General features: G+C 41.0%; 1 protein-coding gene across 9 annotated transcripts in view; it reads left to right on the top strand.

Annotated features, from left to right (window-relative positions):
• Positions 1–12,710, top strand: part of KIF21A (kinesin family member 21A) — a 155,859-nt gene that overhangs the window by 96,306 nt on the left and 46,843 nt on the right. For all 9 annotated transcript variants that reach the window (XM_054019002.1, XM_054019027.1, XM_054019051.1 and 6 more), the window contains 7 exons: positions 1,327–1,526; positions 1,777–1,884; positions 2,605–2,673; positions 2,797–3,011; positions 5,832–5,985; positions 6,484–6,681; positions 8,860–8,961. In XM_054019002.1, coding sequence (XP_053874977.1) covers positions 1,327–1,526; positions 1,777–1,884; positions 2,605–2,673; positions 2,797–3,011; positions 5,832–5,985; positions 6,484–6,681; positions 8,860–8,961 — 1,046 coding nt within the window. The remainder of the gene's footprint in view (positions 1–1,326; positions 1,527–1,776; positions 1,885–2,604; positions 2,674–2,796; positions 3,012–5,831; positions 5,986–6,483; positions 6,682–8,859; positions 8,962–12,710) is intronic.

Raw genomic sequence — 12,710 nt, forward strand, 5'->3', positions numbered from 1 at the left:
GCAGTGTTTACTTTATTCTGCTTTACTCAAATTTTATTTACACATTCATTTTCATCATTGCCGAGCAGTCACAGCCCCCACGGGCTTCTGAAGGGCTTAGGAGTCATTGACACTTCTGAAAATCGGTCCCAAGGTGTTGCATGTTGCAAACACCTCAGAACCATAGGCCATTTTTGAAAATGTTGGCCTTAACTTACGTTGGGGAGCTTTTCCTGTGTCCCCCTAACCACACCCACCATTTTTAAGCCCAAGCAGATAACTGGACACACTTTGAATAACAGTTACAGTCCTGGTCCCTAAAACAGTGAGCTGGAGAAATAGCCTGATGTGTAACTGCAATTAAAGGTTTGTTCTACAGCATCAGATTGAGTATGTGAGTGTATCAGATACGAGGGCAACTGTTATTTAAATAATGCTGGCTAGGGGCCCAAGCTAATGCTCACAGTAATCAATGCAAGAACTCATTGCGATGAGTTCAGTAGGCACTGAATTACATTACTTGTTCTTTGCTACTGTGTGTTAGACTTGGACTTAATTATGAGGTTCTTGCTGGAAGAAGCTGGAGACTTTCCATGTACAAGTTATTCAGATGTTATATGGAGAAAAAGAAATTCACTGGGTGTACCAAGCCAGAAATGATGGGTGCTTTTCCTGACCACATGGCTACCAGCAGCAGCTTTCAGTGGTTTTTGATGATGTAAGAGGATCCAATATAGCTTGCGGGTCCTGGAACTTGAAGGGAAGGAGACATTTTAATTTACACTCCCACAGAGAGAGACACCTATTAAGTGCACCAATCTTTTTGAGTTGAGTCCTTAAGATTCTGTCAGTGTTGCTCTGTACGTTAGCCGGAGAAGGTCAGAGTTGGCATCCACCATTAGTTTCCTGTTCAGATTTGCTTGGGTAAACTGTAGTGTTGGGGGGAGAGAAGTGAGAATAGAGCGCTTAAAGTCTCCAACTCCTGTGTCCAGTGTAGACAATGTGTTCAGTAAAGCAGAAGGGAATTCTTCCGTTTTTGTTTTTAATTTGGTGCATGTGCCTTCAGTGCAAGGAAACCAGAGGATATATTAAAATTAGAAACCAATTAAGGACATAAAGCTGATTGTGTTAGTACTTGATATATTACCCAAAGCTATAGCAGTCATCAATTCTGGGTAGAGACTTCACAGCAGTGTGGAAGATAGAAGCAGAATGGGAAATGTAAATAGTTTAAAGCTGATTGGAGACTACTGCCAGTAAGCTGCTGACTGCAGAGGTAACTCAGTATTGACAAAGTGGAGATATTCTCAACAAATTAGCAGATAAGAATTCTCTTTTGTTATTTAGGTTCTGTGGAGTCTTGTTCAGAAGAAAAAGCAAAAAAAATAAAGTCCGAATATGAGAAAAAACTCCAAACCATGAATAAAGAACTGCAAAGACTGCAAACTGCTCAGAAAGAACATGCACGATTGCTTAAAAATCAGTCTCAATATGAAAAGCAGCTGAAGAAACTGCAGCAGGATGTGACTGAGATGAAAAAAACTAAGGTTTTTTTTAATATGGTTAACATTTGATCAATGGGAAAGGGATTGAGAGCCATTTTCTCACATTAATGCTCTCACATTAAAGACGAAAAAAGTTTATCTGGGAGGAGGTAAATTACTGAAAGTACAGAATAGTAATAGGAGATTATAGCATGAAGAAAATGCTCTTTACATGAGTGGTGAGAAAATAAAAACATTTTCCTTTAAAGTAAATGCCCTCTGTTAAGGTGGTTAAGAGATTGTTTCTATGCAGGTTCGCCTGATGAAACAAATGAAAGAAGAGCAAGAAAAAGCCAGGATGACAGAATCTAGAAGAAACAGAGAGATTGCACAGCTTAAAAAGGAGCAGCGCAAGCGAGAGGTGATTTACAGATAAGATGTGAATGTTCATAAAGCTTTCTGTACAGTAGTAAACTTGCTCATTATGATGTGGAATATGTCACATTTCTTCCCTATAAACACAAATCCCCTCCTCTTACCATTAAACACGATTTTGCTTGACATGTGATGCATTTTAGTTACATTATAGAAATCCTGCCTCTAGGCTTCAAGTAGTAACTATTACAGGTCTGTCTCATCTTACGCTGGGGTTACATTCCATGGTCAGCGTGTAAAGCCAAAACCGCGTATAGTCAAAATTACATTGAGTGTGATGGCAGGCGGAATCGCCCGCACTACAGGAACAATATTTAAATTATTTTTCTCTTTTTTTGTTTGTTTTTGCCGACCGCATAAAGCTGAATTCGCGTATGTTAAATGCGCATAAGATGCGACAGACCTGTACTGAAAACAAAGGCTCATTGTAGATTATACCAGTGCCATTTGCAAAATTCTAGATGCCCATTCACCCCAGCCAAGTTATCTATTTGATGGGGGCAAGTAAAGTATTTCGATGTGTTTTTCCATTATAACCATTATATCAAATAATGGGCAAGAAGATTTTGCACCTGGGTTAACCCATTTTCACAACAGTTTTGCAAGCCTATATAAGCATATATTGGACTTCTTTTTCAGTTACAGACTGTTAATGACAAATGTTGGAGAGAAAAATATTTGGCTTATTCGTTGTTATTGTTCACAGCATCAGCTCAAACTTCTGGAAGCTCAGAAAAGAAATCAAGAAGTTGTTCTACGCCGCAAAACAGAAGAGGTATTGTTTTACAGCACTGGTGTGTCCTGTCAGATCATAGATATTTGCATCATTTCTGGTCATAAAGTCGAATTTATAATGCCACAGATGGTAGTAATATGTCTTGGTGTCCTGCTGTTTCAGGTTACAGCTCTGCGTCGACAAGTAAGGCCTATATCCGATAAAGCAGCTGGGAGGGTGAGTCGGAAGCTGAATTTGCCTGACCATCCTATTCAAGAACCAAGTTCTAGTATGTCATCTGTAGACTATGATGGATCAAGATCAGCAGCACAGCAGAAGATGAGAATTCCTGTGGCCAGGGTCCAAGCATTATCAGTAACTGCAACAAATGGAACCAGGTAAAGACTAGGGCTGTCAAGCGATTAAAAATATTAATCACATGATTCAAAAAATGAATCGCAATTAATTGTGCTGTTAAACAACAATAGAATACCATTTATTTTAAATATTTTTGGATGATTACTACATTTTCAAATATATTAATTTCAATTCTAAGACAGAATACAAAGTGTACAGTGCTCACTTTAAATTTATTTTTCATTACAAATATTTGCACTGTAAAAAACAAAATATTGTATTTTTCAGTTCACCTCATACAAGTACTATAGTGCAATCTCTTTATCATGAAAGTTGAACTTACAAATGTAGAATTAGGTACCAAAAAAATGGCATTCAAAAATAACTATGTAAAACTTTAGAGTCTACAAGTCCACTCAGTCCTACTTCTTGGTCAGCCAATCACTCAGACAAACAAGGTTGGTTACAATTTGCAGGAGATAATGCTGCCTGCTTCTTGTTTACAATGTCACCTGAAAGTGAGAACAGGTGTTTGCATGGCACTGTTGTAGCTGGCGTTGCAAGATATTTACGTGCCAGATGCACTAAAGATTCATATGTCCCTTCATGCTTCAACCACCATTCCAGAAGACATCCTTCATGCTGATGATTGGTTCTGCTTGATAACGATCCAAAGCAGTGTGGACTGACACATGTTCATTTTCCTCATCTGAGTCAGATACCACCAGCAGAAGGTTGATTTTCTTCTTTGGTGGTTCGGGTTCTGTAGTTTCTGAATCCGAGTGTTGCTCTTTTAAGACTTCTGAAAGCATGCTCCACACCTCGTCTCTCTCAGATTTTGGACGACACTTCAGATTCTTAGATCTTGGGTCGAATGCTCTAGCTATTTTAGAAATCTCTCATCGGTACCTTCTTTGCGTTTTGTCAAATCTGCTGTGAAAGTGTTCTTAAAATGAACATGTGCTGGGTCATCATTCAAGACAGCTATAATATGAAATGTATGGAGAATGTAGGTAAAACAGAGCAGGAGACACATAATTCTCCCCCAAAGGAGTATAGTCACAAATTTAATTGACGCGTTATTTTTTTAATGAGCATCATCAGCATGGAAGCATGCCGTCTGGAATGGTGGCCGAAACATGAAGGGGCATACGAATGTTTAGTATGTCTGGCATGTAAATACCTTGCAATGCCGGCTACAAAAGTGCCATGCGAATGCTTGTTCTCGCTTTCAGGTGACTTAAATAAGAAGCAGGCAGCAGTATCGCCGGTCAACGTAAACAAACTTGTTTGTCTTAGCGATTGGCAGAATAAGAAGTAGGATTGAGTGGACTTGTAGTCTCTAAAGCAGGGGATGGCAAACTTTTTGGCCTGCGGGCCACATCGGGGAGGGGGAGGGGGAACTGAATGTAGGGCTGTGGCAGGGGGTTGGGGTGCAGGAGGGAGTGCGGTGTGCAGGAAAGGATGCAGTGTGCAGGAAGGGGCTCAGGGCAGGGGGTTGGGATGCAGGAGGGGTGCGGGGTACGAGAAAGGGCTCAGAGCAGGGGGTTGGGGTGCAGGAGGGGTGTGGCAGGGGGTTGGGATGCAGGGCCCAGTGCAGCAGCGGCACGGAGCGGGCTTAAGGGAGGCTTCCTGCCTGCCATGGCCCCGCGCCGCTCCCGGAAGTGGCCAGCATGATGCCGGCCACTTCCGGGAGCTGCACGGGTCCAGGGCAGGCAGGGAGTCTGCCTGCTGGAAATCCCGTGGGCGGATTGAAAGCCCTGACGGGCCGAATCTGGCCCGCGGGCCATAGTTTGCCCTCCCCTGCTCTAAAGTTTTATACTGTTTTGTTTTTGAGTGCAGTTATGTAAGCAAAAATATCTGCATTTGTAAGTTACACTTTCATGATAAAGAGATTGAGCTACAATACTTGTATGAGGTGAATTGAAAAATACTATTTCTTTCATTTATCATTTTTACAGTGCATATATTTGTAATTAAAAATAATATAAAGTGAGAACTGTGCACTTTGTATTCTGTGTGTAACTGAAATCAATATTGAAAATGTAGAAAAACATCCAAAAATATGTAATACATTTCAATTGGTATTCTATTGTTATAAGTGCGATTAATCGCGATTAATTTTTTTAGTTAATCGTGTGTGTTAACTGCGATTAATTGACAGCCCTAGTAAAGGCTAAACATACTTACTTATTTTACAATTTTACAATTTATAGCAGACATTCCTATCTAGATAGATATTGTAATGGTTTCTATTTTACAGTCTGATGTCACTTCCTATTCCCATAAAATGGTCCTATGACTGTTAACTTCACCAGGAGAAGGATTGAGCCTGGAATATTGTTATATAGGATAGAACAGTACAAAATGCCATTACAGGACAAGTCATACTTAAAAATCTAAATTTTTTAAAATTCAGTTGCCATACTCAGCAAAATGTCATAGCGGTCCAGTTGCCCACATTATTCTTAAGAACAAATAACATCTCAGGAAAACAAAAAATACGAATACAGTTACACTTATGGATGGTCTGGGATTTGTACTCTGAAGCAGATTTGCTTATTTAATTGAAACTGGTCCTCAGATGACAGAAGTTCCTTATAAATCATTGCTTGAATTTCCACGATCCCTCCTTTGAAATGCTACAGGACTTGACATATGTTTTGAAGTGCCAAAGATTATGAAGTACATCTTCAGAGGACTGATTACAAGTAGGTGGATGTGGAGTCAGGGTCTGCAAAAAAAAATGTCATGTTGTTTTTAAACATAATAATAATTTTGCATTGATAATTTGCAGTTTCAAAATCTAAACTGGACCATGTAGTTACATTCAGTAATGTGGCTCTCTGAATTAACCATAGGAAGAAATACCAAAGAAAAGGAACAACTGTCAGAGTTTATTCCTCAAAGGCAGCCAGGATGAAGTGGCAATTACTTGAACGCAAAGTGACTGACATCATTATGCAGAGAATGACCATTTCCAATATGGAAACAGATATGAATAGACTACTTACGGTATGGTATTTATTATGCAATATCTTACATGCTATTGTATTAAAATAGCAGAAAGCAGATCCACTTTCTTTTATCAATAAATTGCTTGTTCATATAGGACCTGCCAAGGTGATTCAAAGCCCATCTAAGTCAATGGAAAGGCTCCCTGTGACTTGAGTAAGCATTGGTTTAGGCCAGAGGTCGGAGGTGCTTAGCACCTTGAAGGCACAAGTGTATAAAGTGATTTATTGCCAGAAGTGTTTGAATCCCAGCGTAGAACGCAGAACCATCAAACTTTGCTGCGCTAAAAAACAAAACAAATATGGTGTAGGTATCAAGATCTAAAAACACCTTATGTATGTGTTGTCAAATACATTCACATTCTCTATTATTCCTCTCCCTCGGCAAAAATGTACACTGAGGTTACCATGTAACCAGAAAAGAAGAAAAATAAATAATAAAAATTATATTTGATTTAAGTATGCAATCTTTTTATTTAAAATTTCTCTTGGAAAATAGCAACGTGAAGAACTTACAAAAAGAAGAGAGAAGCTTTTGAAAAAAAGGGAGAAAGTAATCAACGATGATGGTGGAGAAGCAGACAAAAATGTCCATAACATCAATGAGGAGATGGAGTCACTAACTGCAAATATAGATTACATCAATGACAGTATTTCTGACTGCCAAGCAAACATTATGCAGATGGAGGAAGCAAAGGTACGTCAAGTGCTAAGGTTACAGTAATAGTAACATGTACAACTGAGAAATTGCATTAGCCTTGAGAATATTTTATTCTTTGGTGAATTTTGCCTTGGTATTTCATTCATTATGCAACCTACTCATTATGTTGTTAAGTTCAAATATGTTGAGGGGATGGTTGATATAGGTGGTCTTTGTACAGTGGGGTTTTCAGATATAAGTATTAGCTTTGATTATGTAATGTAAAGTAACATTGCCGGGCCTTTTCAATGCCAAAGCTGATGCTTTCCATTCTGCTGACATTAAATACTATGGTTCTTGTGACAAAACCTCACAAATTTAATTTAAATCCTCCTTCCACAGTTGGCTGTTACAGTACAGTCTATTTCATATTCAGAAGGCACACTTTCAGTTGTACTTGATTATTGTCTTATACATGAGTATATATCAATACTTCACTGTTAAACTGGGAGGATGTATCTAGTGTGGTCAGTCCGGGGTTCAGTACTATTCGATATTTTCATAAATGAGTTGGATAACAAAGTGGAGAATAGGCTTATAAAATTTTCAGATGACACCAAGCTGGGAAGTCTTGCAAGCAGTTTGGGGGACAGGATTAGAATTCAAAACAACCTTGACAAATTGGTACATTGGTCTGAAATCAACAAGATGAAATTCAGTAAAGACAAGTGCAAAGTACTTCACTTAGGAAGGAAAAAATCAAATGCCCAACTACAAAATGGGAAATAACTGGCTAAGTGATAGTGCTGAAAAGGATCTGGAGGTTATAGTGAATCATAAATTGAATATGAGTCAGCAATGTGATGCAGCTGTGGGAAAAAAAGGCTAATATAATTCTGGGGTGTATTAACAGGAATGTTTATGTAAGACATGGGAGGTAATTGTTCTGCTCTACTTGGCACTGGTGAGGACTCAGCTGGAGTACTGTGTCCAGTTCTGCAAGCCACCCTTGAGGAAGGATGTGGACAAAGTCAAGGGGAGAGCAAAAAACAGATAAAAGGTTTAGAAAACTTGACCTATGAGGAAAGTTTAAAAAAAATCTGACATGTTTAGTCTTGGGAAAAGAAAACTCAGATGGAACCTGATAAGTTTTCAAATATATTAAGGGATGTTATGAAAAGGATGGTGATGAATTATTCTCCATGTCCACTAAAGATAGGACAAGAAGTAATGGGCTTACTCTCCAGCAAGGGAGGTTTAGATTAGATATTAGGAAAAACTCTCAACTCTACAGTAGTTAAGATCTGGAATAGGCCTTCAAGGGAGGTTGTGGAATCCCCATCATTGGAAGTTTTGAAAAACAGGTTGGACAAACACCTGTTAGGGATGGTCTAGGTTTATTTGATCCTGCCACACAGCAGGAAGCTGAATTTGATGACTTCTCGAGGATCCTTCCAGCCTTACATTTCTATGATTTTATAAACAGTTAAATTAATTGTAATGTTGTTTTTGATCTGTTACTCTGTACTTTTTGAATATATTATATTAATAGTGTAAAATAAGGTAAAGAAGATTAATTGTATTGTCAAACAAATATATTGTTCACCTTGGATTGCCAAATGTAATCTGATAGGCAGAGATGAAGTCATAGGAACTAGGTGTTATAATTGTGTAGAAATGGGATTATTACCAGGAGCAGTGAAACCATCATACAGTTTGCCTTTTTAACTGCATTACATAGCAAAGTGTTTTTAACCACCAGACAGAATTTTCTAGAACTCTGTGGTACAGACTGCATCACGCAGTCTAAGCTATAATATTTAGTACCTTCTCAAAAGCTCACTTTGACTTATTCTTTTACAGGGTTGGTCTGTTCCTGAATTCCTAGTTTACATTACTACATCAGTAACTTACACTATTCTCCTCATACCAGGATAATAGTTCCTTGAACTTTTGACCAGCTAGCCAATATGATGCAGGGACATATAACCCCTGTGGCATTAATAATGACGTTTCAACACAAAGAGCTCCTAAGGGAGTCTATAATGTTTAAAGATGGGATTTTCCAAAATGCTTTAATTAGGTTAAGAGAACACATCTCATTGACTATCATTGTTTTTGAAAACCCTACCCTGAATCTTTAGTGTTAATATAATTCATATTTTAAAATAGCAGCACTTGTATCATATAAATAGGATGTAAATTTTCAGATTTTTTTTACTCTTGTGCATGTAGGAAGAAGGAGAGACTGTGGATTTGTCTGCGGTGATTAATGCCTGCACACTAACAGAAGCTCGATATCTTCTTGATCACTTCCTCACAATGGGCATTAATAAGGTAACACAGGGAGTAAAATATATTGTGCTTTCTGCTGAAGCATTTTGAATTGTCACATACTTTACAGGTATTTGCATGTTGGATCTATAAGGCTTTGACTAAAACATAAAAAACATATTTCAGGATCACGTGTGCAAAAAATACTGCCAAATTATGAAATTATGCATATTCAACTATGCTGCCATATCACAAATGGTTTTTCCAGGGAAAAGAGCTGTAGTTTATTCTCTGTCCCCTGCCTCACACAAAAAAATCAAGTGTTATCAGTCACTGTAAAGAAATAAGACAATTAAGAAAAACACTACTAAGACCTATCCAGGCCATTTTTTTCAAGAATATGTATCTACAGTTAAGCTCCTAACTCCTTATTAAGACTCTTAAATAAGCGTGCTGATTTTCAAAACAACTGAGCACTCTGCAGCTCTCAGTGACTTCAATGGATGGTGCTAGGTGCTCAGAACTTCTGAAAACCAGAGCAGTTTTAAGGATCCTAACGTTAAGCAACTATTTCTTAAAACTGTAACCTAGCTTTTTTAAATAACAAAACTGGAGTTACGTATTTCTCACTGGCTATTTTCCATCCATATATCATATACATTTGACAAGACTTGTGCTTTTCAACATAGCAAGATGGCTTTTTTTCTTAATGTCTGGAATCCAGTGAATAATAACTTCAGAGTGAATGAGGTCACTACATATTTGGTATTTTATAATCTATATTTAATAGCTACAGGTATATCGGCTTCCCATTCTTACATATCAGAGATGTATCTGGAATATCAAATACCAATTGATATCTACTTCGAGTAGTGTCCCTATGGGTGCTCCACTGTAGGTGTATGTGCACCTCTGCACCTCTAATGGGAGATTTTTGGTAGCAGTGTCCGTTGAGCCCGCACATGCGCTCTCCCTCCTTCGTGGTCTGAATCATAGAATCATAGAATATCAGAGTTGGAAGGGACCTCAAGAGGTCATCTAGTCCAACCCCCTGCTCAAAGCAGGACCAATTCCCAGCTAAATCATCCCAGCCAGGGCTTTGTCAAGCCAGGCCTTAAAAACCTCCAAGGAAGGAGACTCCACCACCTCACTAGGTAACGCATTCCAGTGTTTCACCACCCTCCTAGTGAAATAGTTTTTCCTGATATCCAACCTGGACCTCCCCCACTGCAACTTGAGACCATTGCTCCTTGTTCTGTCATCTGCCACCACTGAGAACAGCCGAGCTCCATCCTCTTTGGAACCCCCCTTCAGGTAGTTGAAGGCTGCTATCAAATCCCCCCTCATTCTTCTCTTCTGGAGACTAAACAATCCCAGTTCCCTCAGCCTCTCCTCATAAGTCATGTGCTCCAGACCCCTAATCATTTTTGTTGCCCTCCGCTGGACTCTTTCCAATTTTTCCACATCCTTCTTGTAGTGTGGGGCCCAAAACTGGACACAGTATTCCAGATGAGGCCTCACCAATGTCGAATAAAGGGGAACGATCACGTTCCTCAATCTGCTGGCAATGCCCCTACTTATACAGCCCAAAATGCCGTTAGCCTTCTTGGCAACAAGAGCACACTGTTGACTCATATCCAGCTTCTCGTCCACTGTGACCCCTAGGTCCTTTTCTGCAGAACTGCTACCTAGCCATTCGGTCCCTAGTCTGTAGCAGTGCATGGGATTCTTCCGTCCTAAGTGCAGGACTCTGCACTTGTCCTTGTTGAACCTCATCAGGTTTTTTTCGGCCCAATCCTCTAATTTGTCTAGGTCCCTCTGTATCCAATCCCTACCCTCTAGTGTATCTACCACACCTCCTAGTTTAGTGTCATCTGCAAACTTGCTGAGAGTGCAGTCCACACCATCCTCCAGATCATTAATAAAGATATTAAACAAAACCGGCCCCAGGACCGACCCTTGGGGCACTCCGCTTGAAACCGGCTGCCAACTAGACATGGAGCCATTGATCACTACCCGTTGAGCCCAACGATCTAGCCAGCTTTCTATCCACCTTACAGTCCAGTCATCCAGCCCATACTACTTTAACTTGGCGGCAAGAATACTGTGGGAGACCGTATCAAAAGCTTTGCTAAAGTCAAGGAACAACCACGTCTGTCTCGAGCCTATCTAGCATTGCACAGGCAAACCCCCTGTGACACTGCACCCCATATTCTTCATAGTGATCTTATTATGATGTATATTATGCATCACAGTGTGAGAGGGAGCCCTGGCTGGTGGGTCAGAGGGCTCAGTGGTACCCCAGTTCCAGGTGGCACCCTGGAGGGAACAGTCACACCCCCGCCCTCAGTGCTTTCTCAACCGCCTTTGGCTTTGAAGGAGCAAGCAGTTGTCCCTTCCTTATCTGCACCATTAGCATAAGTAGTAATTGCTTCTGTTTATTTTGTTCTCCTTAATAGTTAGTGTTTCCTTTCTTTACTCCTTTGGGATTAAAGGTGGGGGGAAAGAAAGAAAGAGGGGGGGGGATTTAGTTTTTCCTGCCTTGTCTCGGGGAATTTCTATCCCCCCCACCCCACCAGGTGTTTAGAAGACTGTTTTTTTCAGTTTAAAAAAAAAAAGAGGAGGAGGAAAGAAGACCTTTCTTCTGCATTCCCTGCTAGAGGATGATAGCCCCCTGCCCTGGGGCATGCCCAGCTCTCCCAGCTCCAAGAGTGCCTCTCCTGCAAGGAGTCGATTCCTGTATTGGCCAGACACTCTCACTGTGTCTGGTGCTTGGGAGAGTCCCACAGAAGTGCTTCCCTTGCCACAGCTAAAACGGTAGGAACTGGGAGCTGAAATTAAAACTCCTCCTTATGGAGAAGGCAATTCAGTCTCTAGGGGACTCCGGTGCTGACTCCGGATCATCCCTGGAGCCTTTAAGTTCAAAGGGGGTAGAGTTGTGAAAAAAACCAGCATACGCCCCTTGTAAAGGCTCGTAAAAAGGGCGCTGAGTCGTTGGCCAGCCAGAAGGGTTCCGCAGTGCTGCCACCTTGGTACCAAAAAACATTCCCCAGTGCTGCCACCTGGTTTTAGGCTCGAGTCGTTGGCCAGCCAAAGGGGTTCCTCAGTGTTGCCACCTCGGTACTGACGGCATTATTAGCTCTGAAGCCTGGTACCCAGAAGGGGGCCTCCGCTATGAACACAGCTGGACTGGCTGGAGAAGCCAGAGGCTCAGGCTCTGAGGCAACAGTATCGCCCCGGTATGGAGAGAGACAATTACCATACCATCTCTAAAAGAGCAGCACAGAGAGAACTTTTGGTACCGGGCGCATCAAAACGCTCATCTAGGGAGTGCTCTGCATTTTCTCAACCATCGGTACCGACAAAGTACCATGGACACTCCTCTGCGGTACCGAGTGAGCCCACAGTACCGAATGAGCTCCGGTACCCTGGAGACCTGATGGTTGGGGAAGAAACACAATCCCCAATACTCTCTCTCGGCACGGGCTGTGTACCACCCATACCGTAGTCAGCGCCGCCCTTGTGGTGACGAGTCTGACAGTGGCCAGGAGGAAGTCATTTCCCCGGCCCCTCTTTCACGGCAGTTGGGAAAATATCATCTCTGAAAGATGGGTCCTGGAGATTATTTCGAAGGGTTACACCATTTAATTCATGTTCCTTCCCCATTCCCCTACAGGGACTCTTCTAACAAGAACCTACTTAGTCAGGAAATAGATCATTTATTACACCTAGAGGCCATAGAACCAGTCCCAGTGCAACTCAGGAGCAAGGAGTGTTTTACTCCAATTATTTCCTGATCTCCAAGGCGAAGG

This window comes from Malaclemys terrapin, chromosome 1, assembly GCF_027887155.1.
Source record: "Malaclemys terrapin pileata isolate rMalTer1 chromosome 1, rMalTer1.hap1, whole genome shotgun sequence".
In the NCBI taxonomy this organism is placed as follows: Eukaryota; Metazoa; Chordata; order Testudines; family Emydidae; genus Malaclemys; species Malaclemys terrapin.